Here is a 16778-nt window from a genome sequence, read left to right as displayed (position 1 = left end):
TTGATCTAAACAAAGTTTTCTAAACCAGATTGTGCCATCAATCAAAATGGTCAAACCGATTTAGACTTTCAACATCTCCAGTAGGAAGTGAGCCCATAATTATATACATTACTCTGCAAAATGCTATTGGATTTTTCTTTGCTCCATCCAAACTCTATGTAATCAGGTGCACCTCAGGCTATAGTTTAAGGATTATGGGACCAAAATCTTCATATGTTCAACGATTCTGAGTACAAACAGAAGTTGGGGACAAACACTGTGGAAAACAGCTGCATTCCTTTTCTGCAGTATATACACCAGGTATTTCAAGACAACCATTCAAAGGCAGTTAGTTAACAACTTAGGGTCATTAGAAGGGTTGTGTGTGTTCCATCCCAAATCTACTACCCACAGAGGCTTCTCACCTCTGGAAACCATGAAGGGAACTGAAAGCTCTGGTTTCAAAACCATTCTTTGTTCTCCCCGACCCAACAAAGTATACTGGCAGGGAAAGAAAATAAACTGCCACTTAATATATGCCACAAAGATGACATTTCCATGTTTTAGAAGATGGCTTGAGCTCAACAGATTGTCCATGGAAATGCAGAAATTAATTTCTTATGTCTTTCAGTCCCTTCTTTCCATTGAAAATCCTATGGATGAAACAAAATTAGGTAAAAGGAGAAAAGGTTTGCTCTTACCCCATTCCACCGCGTCCTCCTCCCCGCCCACCTCTGCTCATGCCTCCACGATCAAATCCCCCTCTTCCCCTGCCCCGGTTATCAGGGCCACTCATGCTCCGGTTCTCTCCTGGTCCGGAAAATCCTCCAGACTCCTGCCCATAAACACCCATGCTACTGGGGTGGTCCTGTCGGAATGAACCTGAGGAAAGAGTCACATCTGTAAGCCATGGACCAGCATTTACACCACTGCCTGATGTACTTTCTCCTGGAATCACAAAATCTTCAATTCCAAGGCACTAACCAAAGCACCATCTTCTTTACATCACGATAAAGCACCCTTAATAGGTAGGCTCTTTTAAGTTCAACAAAACTGCTGGTTCATCACAGCTGAAATAACCTTATATAGTTAGCCTATAATAAACCTCTTCTAAATAACAACAAAAAAAGCCCTCTGGCTAACATATAGTTTATAGGGTTCTATATCCTAAGATGTCTCCAAAAGCAGCTTCTTTTGAGCTAAACTCAAGAAATGAAAACAGAGCCAGGTTTCTTAGGGCTTTAGCACAGTGCTAGGGGCTGAGCTCCATAAATCAACACTACTCCTTTGAGTTGTTGAGAAATCCCCGTGGATAGAATGTAATTTAAAAAGAGCAATGATCCTAAATTCTGAAGATAATTATGTGTTTTGGTTACCTCTCTCCATACAGAAGAACTGCAAATATTCTGTGAGGAGGATTATTTTTCCCCCTTTCCTTTTCTATTTTCTTAAAGAATCTTTATTTATCTTTAAAAAGACAGGGTCTCACTATGTTGCCCAGGGTGGTCTCAAACTCCTGGTCTCAAGTGATCCTCCTGCCTTGGCCTCCCCCAAAGTGCTGGGATTACAGGTGTGAGCCACCATGCCTGGCCATTTTTCCCCTTAATGGATATAAACAAACAGCAACAAAAAAACATAGCTTTTACTTGACTATCAAAATCATAGTGGCCTGCAATAGCTGCCTCCCCACTTTACATTAATGACTGATAGGGAGGCCAAAAACGATGTTGAATTTACTCACTGCATACAACTTCCCCAAAGACAGCAGGGCTAGCAGTCTAAAACATTTTTTCTGATCAATTAGTATCTCTTTTCTTTTTTGCCAAGGCATACTAAAAACAAATTGGAAAAAAGCACTGAAATCTTCACGGGGGCATACAAGATGTTAGCTGGAATGCCATGCCCTAAAGATGTGTCCTGGATTCCAAAAGCAAACAATGGCAAAGAGTATTCCCCCTGTTCAAAAACTCCAAACGTGGCTGGGCGCAGTGGCTCATGACTGTAATCCCAACACTCTGGGTGGCTGAGGCGGGAGGATCACCTGAGGTCAGGAGTTCGAGACCAGCCTGACCAACATGGTGAAACCCCGTCTCTACGAAAAATACAAAAAATAGCTGGGCATAGTGGCAGGCGCCTATCATCTCAGCTACTCGGGAGGCTGGGGCAGGAGAATTGCTTGAACCAGGAGGCGGAGGCTGCAGTGAGCTGAGATGGCACCACCGTACTCCAGCCTCAGCCCCAAGAGTGAAACTCCATCTCAAATGAAAAACAAACCAACAAAAAAAATCAACCCCACAAAAAAACTCTAAACACATTCATTCTTATTTGGTTTTCTCTCTTAGCAACTCACTCTGCTGCCCGTAGCTGCTGCTCTGTTGGCTATATTGACTTGGAGCTTGGCTGTAGGATCCAGTTTGGGGTGGGTAACTAGTGGGAGGCTGCTGCCCATAGCTGCTTTGTTGACCATAGCTACTCTGCTGTCCATAGCTGCTCGGTTGCCCATAGGTGTTCTGCTGAGAGTAACTGCTCTGATCATAACTAGTCGGCTGTGTAGAGGAATAGCTGAAAGAGAGAGAAGAGAAAAAAAAAAAAAGCTTTTTTAGAAAGAAGAGGCTTGTTATTTCAAATCCCCTGAATAAAAGAGACATTCACACCATGTGACACAGACATCCATAAAACAGTAGTTACTTTCTACACATCAACAATTTGAATTTCAACTCAGCAAATACTTTTGTGTTCAGAATAAAACATTAAATGGGAGGGTAAAAAAAAAAAATTTTTTTTTTTTTTTTTTTTTGAGACAGAGTCTTGCTCTGTTGCCTAGGCTGGAATGCAGTGGCGTGATCTCCGGTCACTGCAAGCTCTGCCTCCCGGGTTCATGCCATTCTCCTGCCTCAGCCTCCCGAGTAGCTGGGACTACAGGTGCCCACCACCACGCCTGGCTAATTTTTTTGTTTTTAGTAGAGACAGGGTTTCATCTTGTTAGCCAGGATGGTCTCCATCTCCTGACCTCATGATCCGCCCACCTCGGCCTCCCAAAGTGCTGGGATTACAGGCATGAGCCACGGTGCCCAGCTGGGAGGGGGAAATATTATAACCACCATCTGTATAATCCTTAAAGAGTTTTCTCTTAATCGCCACTCCCATTTAAAACAATGGTCATTTTCAGCTGGGAGTGGAGGCTCATGCCTGTAATCCCAGCACTTTGGAAGGCTGAGGCTGGGGGAATGGCATGAACCCGGGAGGTGGAGTTTGCAGTGAGCTGAGATCCGCTACTGGACTCCAGCCTCGGCGACTTGGGAACAGAGTGAAGATTCTGTTTCCAAAAAAAACCCCAAAAAATCAGGCCAGGTGCGGTGGCTCACGCTTGTAATCTCAGCACTTTGGGAGGCCGAGGCAGGCAGATCATGAGGTCAAGAGATCGAGACCATCCTGGCTAACATGGTGAAACCCCCATCTCTACTAAAAAATACAAAAAATTAGCCGGGCCTGGTGGTGGGCGCCTGTAGTCCCAGCTACTCGGGAGGCTGAGGCAGGAGAATGGCGTGAACCCAGGAGGCGGAGCTTGCAGTGAGCCGAGATAGTGCCACTGCACTCCAGCCTGGGCGACAGAGCGAGACTCCGTCTCAAAAGAACAAAACAAAACGTCATTTTCAACTATATTCAATCAAGGCAGGCAAATATGGGAGTTTAGATGCTTCCTGTATTGTGGCAAGAATATGCACTTGGGGAAGGCTGACCCAGTGAAATGGGGACTGAGAAAATATAGAGAGAGTGAAGTGAGGCATTCAGTTCCAAGCCTGCCCGCCAATAATCTCGAGTTAACGATTTTCTGAAGGGATAAGGGTACTCAACACAAAAATAGTAGTTTTCCTTCAAAGATTTGTCTTTGCTACTTTCAATCTTTCAGACATGCCCGATTAACTATGAAATCTGAGTATTAATAGAGGAAACTTCAGAATGAAGGAATTGTATGAAAGACAAATATTAAAATTATGTCAATTACATGGGAGAAATTAATAGATACATTCTTGCACAGAAATGAAGCTTGAAAAGAACTGGTATTGGCCAGGTTTGAAGGCTCATGCCTGTAATCCCAGCACTTTGGGAGGCCAAGGCAGGTGGATCACCTGAGGTCAGGAGTTTGAGACCAGCCTGACCAACATGGTGAAACCCCACCTACTAAAAATACAAAAATTAGCTGGGTATGGTGGCACACGCCTATAGTCCCAGCTACTCAAGAGGCCGCGGCAAGAGAACTGTTTAAACCTGGAAGGCAGAGGCTGCAGTGAGCCAAGACAGCGCCACTGCACTCCAACCTGGGCAACAGAGCAAAACTCCATCTCTTAAAAAAAAAAAAAAAAAAAAAAAAAAAAAAGGGCCAGAAGCGGTGGCTCACACCTGTAATCCCAGCATTTTGGGAGGCAGAGACGGGTGGATCACCTGAGGTCAGGGGTTCGAGACTAGCCTGACCAACATGGAAAAACACCGTCTCTACTAAAAATACAAAATTAGCTGTGTGTGGTGGCACATGCCTGTAATGCCAGCTACTTGGGAGGCTGACGCAGGAGAATCACTTTAACCTGGGAGGCGAGGGTTGCGGTGAGCCAAGATCGCACCATTGCACTCCAGCCTAGGTAACAGGAGTGAAACTCCGTCTCAAACAAAACAAAACAAAACAAAACACACACAAAAACAAAAAAACCCATCTGGTATTAAGCTTTACAAATCATGATGAGAAACAGTAAGGACACATATTTTAAAGTCCGATTAAACTAGGCCAGGAAGTTCGAGGCTAAAGGGGGCTACGACTGTGTCACTGTACCCCAGCCTGGACAACAGAGTGAGACCCGGTCTCCAAAAATAAACAAACAAACAAAGCTTCTAACACACCACATCCCTCACCATTGCTGTATGAATTCAATAATCTCTCACTGTGTACCTATCCAACTTGCCAGATTAACTGCTATTAACTGCTCTCAATGCAATAGGTACGAACCTGCTCTGTGGAAGAAGGGTTGTAAGCCCTACCCACTTTTGCTCCAAGCTGGCTGTATGGAGAGACACCCAATCAATTCTACTTGTTCCTAAACCTGTTCACATCTGCTGCAAAACAATGAAATGAGTGCAAAAAAGGGAATCGCTACTTCTAGCAAAATTTCCAGGGCACAATTCAAACAATTTGAAAACCCACATCTAATTAAACATGGGTTAAGAAAACTTGCAGGCTGGGCATGGTGGCTCACACCTGTAATCCCATAATCCCAGCACTTTGGGAGGCCAAGGTGGGCGGATCACTTGAGGCCAGGAGTTCAAGACCAGCCTGGCCAACATTGTGAAACCCTGTATCTACCAAAAATACAAAAACTGGGCCAGGCGCAGTGGCTCATGCCTGTATTCCCAGCACTTTGGGAGGCCGAGGCAGGCGGATCACCTGAGGATGGGAGTTCAAGACCAGCCTGACCAACATGGAGAAACCCCGTCTCTACTAAAAATACAAAATTAGCCGGGTGTGGTGGCGTCTGTATCTAATCCCAGCTACTAGGGAGGCTGAGGCAGGAGAATCGCTTGAACTCAGGAGGCAGAGGTTGCAGTGAGCCAAGATCACGCCATTGCACTCCAGCCTGGGCAACAAGAGCAAAACTCCATCTCAAAACAAACAAACAAACTGGCTGGGCGCAGGGGCTCACGCCTGTCATCCCAGCACTTTGGGAGGTGGAGGCGGGTGGATCACCTGAGGTCAGGAATTCCAGACAAGCTTGGCCCACATGGTGAAACCCTGTCTCTACTAAAAATACCAAAAAAAAAATTTTTTGCCAGGTGTGGTAGTGAGCACTTGTAATCCCAGCTACTCAGGAGGCTGAAGCAGGAGAATCACTTGAACCCAGGAGGTGGAAACTGCAGTAAGCCGAGATTGTGCCATTGCACTCCAGCCTGGGCAACAAGAGCAAAACTCCATCTCAAAACAACAATAAAACAAAAAGAAAAGTTAGTCAGGTGTGGTGGCATGCACTTGCAGTCCCAGCTACTCGGGAGGCTGAGGCATGAGAATCCCTAGGAGGCAGAGGTTGCAGTGAGCGGAGATCGTGCCACTGCACTCCAGCCTGTGCAACAGAGTGAGACTCTGTCTCAAAAAAGAAAACTTGGCCAGGCGATAATAATAAAAATAAAATAAAAAGAGTTGGCCCAAACATTAAAAGGTTAGTGCATGAATGAACCTTTATGTGTTAGGTAAAATGTAAAATGATTAAGGTGAATTATAATGCCCTGCGCTTTACTTATCCTAACTGCATTGGGGAAGATGGCTCTTACATCTATTTACATGCTTTCATATACTTCTGCTTCCCATCTGAGTTAACTAAAACAGCAAAAGGAAGAAACTTAAAGAAAGAACTTAGAGTGGTAAAAATGTTTTTGTATTTAGAAAGAATAGTTATTAGCTCGGCCGGGTGCGGTGGCTCACGCCTGTAATCCCAGCACTGTGGGAGGCCGAGATGGGTGGATCACGAGGTCAGGAGATCGAGACCATCCTGGCCAACACAGTGAAACCCTGTCTCTACTAAAAATACAAAAAATTAGCCGGGCGTGGTGGCGGGCACCCGTAGTCCCAGCTACTTGGGAGGTTGAGGCAGGAGAATGGCGTGAACCCAGGAGGCGGAGCTTGCAGTGAGCCGAGATCGCGCCACTGCACTCCAGCCTGGGCGACAGAGAGAGACTCCGTCTCGGGGGGGGGGGGGGGGAAGAATAGTTATTAGCTGCCAGACAACACTATGGGACCCTAGACCTGAGGCTTTAATGTAACCAAGTATGGTCAGATGACTCATCACTGCGACAGTCAGATAACATACCTTAGCTGAAGAGGTCAAAGCAAGCTGGTCAACAACCTGAAAAAAACTGTTTTGTCACTGTTTTTGTTTTGCCACAAAAAGTAGACTGACCTGGTAGGAGGGTAGGATGGAGGTGCGGTGACTGGCTGCATGGGGTAGCTCCCAGGTACCTGGGGATAACTGTAGTTACTCTGTCCATATCCTAGGCTGGGCTGGTTGTAACCCCCTGTGCTAGATTGAGGTTGACTAGTCTCAGTGGGCTTGTTTCCATCCTGCGGTCTAAGAGGAGAAATAATAAATAAAATTAAAAAGTGACTTTTTTTGTGTGGTTGGTCAACCACAAAACTCCTGGGTAAGAATGCTACAAAGCTACGAGCAATAAGCAATGTTATGATTAAGCCTGGAAATAAATACAATAATAAATACAATCCTAAAGTAAACTACATCAAACTCAGTGTCGGTCCAACTATATTTGCTTGAAGACAACACTAAGGAAGGGGGAGAATCAATCATATCCACAGAAGAGACATTAATATGCTCCATTCATCACAGTAAACGCTATAAAAGAGCATTGCGATATTGTGTGCTACCAGTTTAGGTGATCCGGGAGAAGTGATCTGTTAGGGAATAAATGCTTTTTCTCAAAGGGGACTGCTCAAGACCAGAAACTAACAATAATGTTAAGTTTTAGGTTGAAGTAACATTTACGTAAGTCCATGGCATCATAAATTTAGAGAATTTGTGGGTTTATGTTTCTCATTTATTAAAAACAGACCAGGTCAAGGCCAGGCGAGAATGGCTCATGCCTATAATCCCAGCACTTTGGGAGGCCGAGGAGGGTGGATCACGAGGTCAGCAGATTGAGACCATCCTGGCTAAGACAGTGAAACCCTGCCTCTACTAAAAATACAAAAAAAAAAATTAGCCAGGCATGGTGGTGGGCGCCTGTAGTCCCAGCTACTCAGGAAGCTGAGGCAGGAGAATGGCGTGAACCCAGGAGGCGGAGCTTGCAGTAAGCTGAGATCCCGCCACTGCACTCCAGCCTGGGCGACAGAGCAAGACTCCGTCTCAAAAACAAACAAACAAACAAAATCCCAGCACTTTGGGAGGCTGAGGCAGGAGGATGGTTTGAGCCCAGGAGTTTCAGACCAGCCTGGTAATATAGGGAGACCCCACCTCTACAGAAATAGAAAAATATTAGCCAGCTATGGTGGTACATGCCTGTGGTCTCAGCTACTTGGAAGACTGAGGTGGGAGGACTGCTGGGGCATGGGAGGTGAAGGCTGCAGTGAGCTGTTGATCGTGTACTCCATCCTGGGCAACAGAGAGACTCCATCTCAAAAAAAAAACAAACTGCCAGGTGCGGTGGCTCATGCCTATAATCCCAGCACTTTGGGAGGCCAAGGCAGGTGGATTGCCTGATGTCAGGAGTTGGACACCAGCCTGGCCAACATGGAGAAACCCCGTCTCTACTAGAAATACAAAAAATTGGCCGGTAGCGGTGGTTCACACCTATAATCCCAGAACTTTGGGAGGCTGAGACGGGAGGATCACGAGGTCAGGAGATCGAGACTATCCTGGCAAACACAGTGAAACCCTGTCTCTACTAAAAATACAAAAAATTAGCCAGGCGTCATGGTGGGTGCCTGTAGTCCCAGCTACTTGGGAGGCTAAGGTAGGAGAATGGCATGAACCTGGGAGGCAGAGCTTGCAGTGAGCTGAGATGGCGCCACTGCACTCCAGCCTGGGCGACAGAGCAAGACTCTGTCAAAACAAACAAACAAACAAAAAAAAAACAACACACACACACACACACAAAATTAGCTGGGCAGAGTGGCGGGCGCCTGTAATCCCAGCTACTCAGGAGGCTGAGGCAGGAGAATCACTTGAACCCCGGAGGCGGAGGCTCCAGCGAGCCGAGATTGTGCCATCGCACTCTAGCCTGGACAACAAGAGCAAAACTCCATCTTAAAAAAAAAAAAAAAAAAAAACCAACCAAACCACCCAACCAACCAGAAAAAAATCATTTCCTAAACTGGGCTGCCATAAATTAATCTAACTTGGCTCAAAGTCTCCGTAATGGAAACACCAGAGTAAGGCAAAGAGACCCCTCCCAAGTCCCTGCTCAGATGAACCTGGAAGTAAGTATCCCTGTTAAATGACGAAAATTAATCTCAGTTCCAAGGAAAACTCCAGGGGTTTCTATTACCTCTTGGCCCTAACACTTTACATCAAGGCTGCAGCAGACTGAGTTAGAGCTATTAATATTTTAAGCAAAGTCCAAAGAATCAACAGGCAGGCCGGGTGCGGTGGCTCACACCTGTAATCCCAGCACTTTGGGAGGCCAAGGCAGGCAGATCACTTGAGGTCAGGAGTTCGAGACCAGCCTGGCCAACATAGTGAAACCTTGCCTCTACTAAAAATACAAAAATTAGCCGGGCATGGTGGTACATGCCCGTAGTCCCAGCTACTCGGGAAGCTGAGGCAGGAGAATTGCTTGAACCTGGGTGGTGGGTGCACTCGCCACCGCACTCCAGCCTGGACAACAGAACAACACTCCATCTCAAAAACCAACCAACCCACCAACCCAGAAAAACCAGAGAGGGTGTGAAGTACTAACTTTTCCTGAGCTGAAATAGGTCCCACACCCTTTTCCAGTCAAAAAAGCAGTTGCCACTGATTATGAGACAGACAGCTGTTTTAAAGTGGTAACAAGTGAAAAGAAAAAAAAAGGATGACTTATCAAAACCCAATTCATATATAAAACCCTCCAGATATGGCTTGGATATACTGTTGCATCAGAGTATCAAATGGGACTTCATACATCTGATGACACTCGGAAATGAGGCCTTTCAGGAATAAGCCACTAAGTTTAACTTAGCTACTGCAAAGGTGGTCTACCAAGGGTAAATTGCCAAGCGGCTCTGATTACTCACTGTGCGTTTTAAAAGTAATTTCACGAGTGTTTGTCAGAGCTAATTTCTTACCTCTAGAGCAGATATATCTAGGTTAGAAGTTGATTTCCTAAAATGTCTTCTTTCAAACCAGAATTCAATGTCCTTTCAAGACTGTATACACAAGCCAGTTAAGTGACTGCCTAAAGCAAAGATCTAAAATCTTTTGTTAAGTAATAGTTATACTGTTTACCTGCTAACCAGTCATGGGGTATGAGCTCTGCTCATCCTATAGCAGGGTACCCAGTTTAGAATTTTTATTTGCCTATAATATTTAGATTAAGCCTCTATACAATGTAGGGAAGTCATGTCAATTGCTTAAGCCGAGACAGTAATGTTTCATTTCTTGAATATGGTTATGTCCTTTCCAGACAATTAGGTCATACGACCATTTCTTGACTCACATGATGCTCCCTTCCCCTCCTGCCTGTGTGAACTACCATGTTTTTGCCAAAGCGAAAGCGGTTACCCATTTACAGGGTCAATGAAATCAAAGATAAAAGCATCAAAAGTACAATTCAAAAGTACAATTCTATCAGTTATGCTGTTTTGAGTGAAAACACACTCTCTCTCTCTCTCTCCTTCTGGGTTTAAAAACAATAGCCTTCTCCTACCCTAAAAGGTCATTCTAAAACCAGAGAACCTATTCAGTGCCATTCCTCATTTTGACCCTTCGATGGCACCATTACACTTTTTTTTTTGAGGTGAAGTCTTCCTCTGTCGCCCAGGCTAGAGTACAATGGTGCCATCTTAGCTCACTGTAACCTCTATCTCCCAGGTTCAAGTGAATTCTCCTGCCTCAGCCTCCCCAGTAGCTGGGATTACAGGTGTGCGCCACCACGCCCAGCTAATTTTTCTGTTTTTTTTTTTTTTTTTTTTTTTGAGACCGAGTCTTGCTATGTCGCCCAGGCTGGAGTGCAGCGGAGCGATCTCAGCTCACTGCAAGCTCCGCCTCCCGGGTTCATGACATTCTCCTGCCTCAGCCTCCCGAGTAGCTGGGACGACAGGCACCCACCACCATGCCCGGCTAATTTTTTGTATTTTTTCAGCAGAGCCGGGGTTTCACCGTGTTAGCCAGGATGGTCTCGATCTCCTGACCTTGTGATCCCCCTGCCTCGGCCTCCCAAAGTGCTGGGATTACAGGCGTGAGCCACTGCGCCCTGCCGGTTTTTTTGTATTTTTAGTAGAGACGGGGTTTCACCATGTTGGCCAGGCTGGTTTCAAACTCCTGACCTTATATGATCCGCCCGCCTCGGCCTCCCAAAGAGCTAGAATTACAGGCATGAGAAACCGCGCCCAGCCAATTTCACTGTTAAATACAGAATATTTCTGTGGTATGTTCCAGCACATCAGTTACTAACAGTGAACATCTGAGAGTATATGAAAGCAACCACTAATAAGGAACTAAACCACGGATTATTTTAAGTGTACATAGTTGCTTTCTTTCCCTCCAACATAAGACTGACGCATTAAGGGGACCATGGCCTTACCTTGTAGGTGCAGTGGCTGCTGGCTGCTGCCCATAGGCTGGATAAGCAGGCTGAGTGCCATATGCAGACTGAGCTGCATAGGAGGCCTGGGTGGTGGTGACTGTAGCAGTGGTGGTATCATAAGCACCAGTGCCATACCCCTGGACAGGCTGGCTGTATGCCTGGGGGGCAGTTGGAGTAGTATAACCTAGAACAAAGGAGAGCTGCATCAGATTTCAGGTCCCCTCAGAGATCTGCCTAGACACTCATTATCAGAACAATTTGTAAACCACTTACTTTAAACCATCAGGATATTGAATCCCTTTAAATATTCCCCCTTCCGCAAGAGTAGCAACAAACTGGTATGTAAAGCCTAAGTTCTCTGAATGTACCTAGTTTTTGGTAAAGTAACTGTCTCATTTGCTCTAAAACCACACCTAACAGAAATGGCATGTCATGCTACAGAAAACAGGGTTCCTTCTGCCCCCTCTTGAATGCTGTGAATAGGAGACAAGTCTGTTTTTGCCAAGTCTGTACTGATTTTGCCAGCAGGTCATCTTAACAAGTTTGTAAACAAACTTACCCCAAAATACCCTCAAGCAGGAATAAAACATCCCAGAAAAAAAGGTAAAAGGCAAATGACATAGCATTTTAAAATAATTAGAAAATGATCCAGGTACTAGTTCTAGCACTAAAACCTGTAATTTGGGTAGTAATTAATTTAATCACTTTCTTTTGGTCCCAAGCACTAACATCATGTGAAGCACAAGCTTAATTACTTGAGCACATGAGTAATAAAGATAAACTATAAATTATAGTTGCTTAACACAGGTTATCCTTTTTTTGTAAATTATTTAAAAGTAAACTTCGATATTGCTCCAAACAAACATTTAAAAGGTAATGTTTTCACATCATAAAGCAGATTCCTGCCTCGTTATCAAGTTACTCAGCTCCATTCCTCTTACTTACCTACCACAAGCAAAAGGCCTTTTTCCTGCTCAGCAATATTGGAGGTAAACCCTAGAGTCTCTCCTCCCCTAACCAGGTGTCAGAAAAAACCTGGTTTCACAGGTATGCTGCAAAGCAAGATGCATTCTATCCCTAGCTCCTGCCTCTGCCAGACCAGGCAGGATCCATGCCTTTCCCTTCGGGACTTCGGCGTGGAGCATGACCAAAACCACGAAAGTCTGCAGCTCCTAACTAGAGTACCTTTCCTGTAGGAGGTGTTACAACCATTCCTGGTGCTGGACTCTTCTTCCTCATGGTCAATGGGTACAATTAAGCCATGCAATAAAAAGTTTGGTTTACACTTTGGGAGGCTGAGGTGGGAGGACTGCTTGAGTTTAGGAGTTAGAGACCACCCTGGGCAATATAGTGAGACCTCGCCTCTACAAAAAATAAACAAACTTAGCTGGGCATGGTGGCGTGAGCCTTCAGTCCCAGCTACTTGGGAGGCTGAGGTGGGTGGACGGCTTGAGGCTGGGAGGTCAAGGCTGCAGTAAGATCCAGCCTAGGCAACAGAGACCCTATCTTAAAAAAACAAAACAAAACAAAACAAAACTTTGGTCTAGGTGCTGGCATTTATATCCAAAAAAAAGTCTACATCTCACTAAAGAAAAAGCTTCCATATTTAAAATAAATCCTGAATCAAGACTGCCCATTTTAGTTAAGATTTAGGGCCTTAAAGTGTCCTCATGTACTGGCCAGAAACAAGTATCAGCTTCCTTTTGTACAATCACCATTTGTAGCACAGAATATAATAATACTCTTTCTTCTCTACCTCAAATATTAAAAGGAAATTCTGAAATTATACACAGAGATAGTAATGTCCTTGTCAAAACTGCTGAGTTAAAATGTATATGAAAGTATACATAGTTCCAGAAAACAGGAAGCCCCAAGCAATACAAGTTTTTGAGTTGGCATGTTGTTCATCTGAACTGCTTAAGTTTTTGCAGAGTCCTAAGGTCAACCACATAAGGCATTCATTTATTTAAATTAGAATCTAATACCATCTACCCTACCGTTCATATACCGATTACACCCCACTACATGACACAACGTCTATAAGATTTACAAGGAGGGCAATTAAAAAAACAAAAAACTAAAAGTGATCAGGGCAATAACTCATGTCATAAAACTATGCAGCAACAGTTAGGGCCTTGTCATGCTAAGGATTACAGCAATAGACACTGGGTTAATAAATAAACTTTTAATTAATCTGTAGTACCCACAAAAGCAGCCAAGCAAAATGAACAAAAATCAACAGAGCAAAATGATTTAATGACCAAAAAAAAAAAAAACAAAAAAACAAAAGACCAGTGGCAAAAAAAGAAAACACACCTACTATGTGCTGACAACTTGAAGGAAAAAGGTGGTAAGAAATATTACACAAACCTTTTGTTCAACGTAAAAATTAAAGTTTTTAAGAATTCCATTGAATTGAGGTTTATATAACCCCTTTCTTCTGAAGTTTAATTTTTAAAAATCCTAGAAGAGAACAGTGTATTTCTATGTATTCCCTCCAATGACTATCCGATAACTTTCATGCGTAAAGGCAGTATGAGGTAAGGAAAAATGCAGCATGTGTGCTTGAACCCACGCACTACCAATCAGGCTCCTGCTTAGTTTTGTTCATACAGTTTGCTCATCAGGCTTAATTTTGGTGTTTTTATACCCCAAAAGTTCTTGGAAGGATTAAGGGAGACAAGAAGGCCACTCTATAAACTGTGAATTTTATACAAACATTATTATTACTAAGTGCAATCTCCAGCTCATCAAAGCTACTAGTCTCTAAACTAGAATGACCTGTACTTTTTAGGCCCACAGTCATGATGGGGATTTCTCAACCAACGACAATGTGATACATGGCTCTAGAGAACCATTAATTTGCCTATAAATCACTCCGTCTCATTCCTGTAAAATGATCTAAGGATTCGGAAGGCTAGATCTAGACCACATTAACTTTCATATCATACTTGTTTTAAAAAATGTAATGGCTTTAATACATGAAGTTTATCTCACAATTTCAAAATTCTATGCTAAAAAATCCAAACTGCATATCCTTAGTTCCAGCTCTTCCCACAGCTGCAATTAACACCACTAGAAAGTTTAGATAAACATTTCCCATCCTATTTGAGAAACACCCTAGAAGGGTTAGGAATTACTTCCCATCAAAATCAGGACACTGGTACTCAATGAGCTAAATTACAGACAGGTTTTTCCCCTTAACTGGACTATATATAATTTGGAGAACTAAAGACAGTTTGAAAATAAGAGCTCTGATATCTTTAAGACTTTATTAGAGTCTTTTATAACAGCAATAATAAAAGGGCGGGGGGAGAGAGCCTGAAACATTACACAGCACTGAACACAAAAAAATTATCATAGGTTTTTCATGTATCCCACCCAACCTCAGTATCGGAATACAATTTCTTCTAATTCTTAGAATAGTTTATTTTTTAGTATCTTGGAATAATGTTATATATATTCATCAAGATATACCATGGATTAAAATAATTCATAACACTTAAAACAGAAAATAAAATGTGTCTGGACTAGAAACCAACCAATAGACAAACATGATACATGCAGGGTGGCAGTCTGCTCCTCTAAATAAATCTCATCATGCAATCTATCCTTCAGGGAACAGGGGAAAATCAGCTGGGGAGAAATCATCTGAAATACCTTTGGGAAGGTAAATAACTATTATTAAGGCTTGAAACAAAGTAATATTAAATAAAAAAACCTTTCCCAAAATCATATAAAGAATAGGACATGGATCTGCAAATGGCACCTGAAGCAGTTTTTCATTAGCACCTTGCTGTGTGTGATGTTAGAAAGTTTGGGGGTTAAACAAATGAAAACACCTAAAGGATTAACATTACAGGGTTAGACAAGATGGAAAGCATTTCCCATGCAAGAATGAGCAGGATAGTCAAACCTGTACTGGTCCCTTCTACTGTGGAAAGCACAAAACAAAAAGTAGAGGGTACACTATCAGATGAAGCAAACATGTGAAAACCAGTTTGATTTTTAAGCAGCTCAATTTAAGAAGACTCATTCTTACTCAGTATTAGCATTAGCAAAATCTTTTACATAGTCTCCATTTCATCGTGAGATTATTCAAACAGTTAAAAGTTCTTTTCTCTCTTGGAATTTATCCCACCCACATTCTATTGGAGATCTCTCAGGACTATAAGAGTAGGGAAGAAAGAGAAAAAATACCTCTTCCTAAGAATAAAGGATTCCCCAGATGCCAAGGTATGGACCAGAATATACATCCGAAAGCATGACTAATAAGCTTCTTAGCCAATGCCCTAGCCAGAACGACCCAAAAATCTCTCCAAGGCAGGCCTTACCAGTGGGAGGCTGTCCATAAGAAGTTGCATAGGCGGTCTGCCCATAGGTTGCAGTGGTCTGAGCCTGGGTATAGCTGACATCAGTGGGCTGTCCATAGGTTCCATAGCTTTGTTGCCCATATGCCTGCTCCAAAAAAAACGAACGCAAGAACTTCATATATGAACTTTTGTATTTTAGCAACAAAATGGACTGCTGTTTAAGTTTCTAAATTGGAGAACCGAAATCAAAAACATTCCTTTCTAGAAGATTAAAAAAACAAAACAAAAACAACAAAACAACAAGACAAATAATCACAGTATCATGAATGTTATCCCTTATCTGGTTCACTCATATTATGGTAAAGTTAGCTACGAAAAAAGCTCATTAGGTAAGTAGGCAATGTCATTCACAGCTTCTCAAAAGGGGGAAAAAAAAGATAATCAGGCAAAACCTCAGTCAACTATACATGAGATTAACAAGACACTCTCAAGGGAAGAGCAATAAGGGCACAGGTGTATTAACTGCTAGCACTTAGCATAGCACAGTTTTAGTGATTGGAAACAAAAGGTACGAAGACAAATGAACAGAGAGAGAGCAATGAAGAGGGCTAAAATCTGTCAGAAAAAATTGAAAACCAGATTTTCAGCCTGACAAAAAGACTTTAAAACTACTACACCACTTCAAAGAAAATGAACCAGAATGCTGTATGTCCTCTTATGGTGGGCACATCAAGAGTACTGTCTTTTGAACTTAGACATCAATAATACTTAAAATCAGGCAAGGAATGAGTTGTTCTTTCAGATATTAGCATGATTATTCTCTAGGTTTGTTTAAATGACCAATTATGTAAGATCTGCCAGAGACATCACATTCTGCTTGTCCTAGAACATGTTTCCATGGCAGTTATTAGTATCCATTTTATGGCATGGATCATTTCAGAATTCAACATTATCTTGAAAATACTAGAAGGCTAATTTCTAGAATCTGTTGGCCTAGGCTTTTCAACAGACTCTTCACTGGAAAGAGCTCAGCAGCTCCTTGGCTAGGTCGCCAGTTTTTAGAGCTAACCCCGCCACTTACTGTGCAACCACTGGCAAGTTACTTAATATCTATGCACTGCAATGTTCTCCTCTGCAGAATGGTCATATCATCCTCTTCCTTTGCAGAATTGCTATGATGAATAAATTCACTAAATTTAAACATAATGAAGA

The 16778-nt window shown here is 43.1% G+C and overlaps 1 protein-coding gene across 17 annotated transcripts in view; it reads right to left on the bottom strand.

Annotated features, from left to right (window-relative positions):
* The window catches only part of EWSR1 (EWS RNA binding protein 1), a 32326-nt gene that overhangs the window by 10981 nt on the left and 4567 nt on the right, over positions 1 to 16778 (bottom strand). For 5 of the 17 annotated variants that reach the window (XM_063603390.1, XM_008964372.5, XM_063603392.1 and 2 more), the window contains exons 4-8: positions 15588 to 15711; positions 11251 to 11437; positions 6918 to 7085; positions 2330 to 2541; positions 681 to 861 (exon numbers count right to left, since the gene is read on the bottom strand). In XM_063603390.1, the coding sequence (XP_063459460.1) occupies positions 681 to 861; positions 2330 to 2541; positions 6918 to 7085; positions 11251 to 11437; positions 15588 to 15711 (872 nt within the window). Of the gene's footprint in view, positions 1 to 680; positions 862 to 2329; positions 2542 to 6917; positions 7086 to 11250; positions 11438 to 15169; positions 15188 to 15587; positions 15715 to 16778 lie in introns of all 17 variants that reach the window. The other 12 variants (XM_063603384.1, XM_008964369.4, XM_063603385.1 and 9 more) reach the window with 5 other exon arrangements.

This window comes from Pan paniscus, chromosome 23 (genome assembly GCF_029289425.2).
Source record: "Pan paniscus chromosome 23, NHGRI_mPanPan1-v2.0_pri, whole genome shotgun sequence".
NCBI classification, from domain to species: Eukaryota; Metazoa; Chordata; class Mammalia; order Primates; family Hominidae; genus Pan; species Pan paniscus.
The sequence above is the reverse complement of the archived record's forward strand: the minus strand, read 5'-3'. Positions and strand labels throughout refer to the sequence as shown.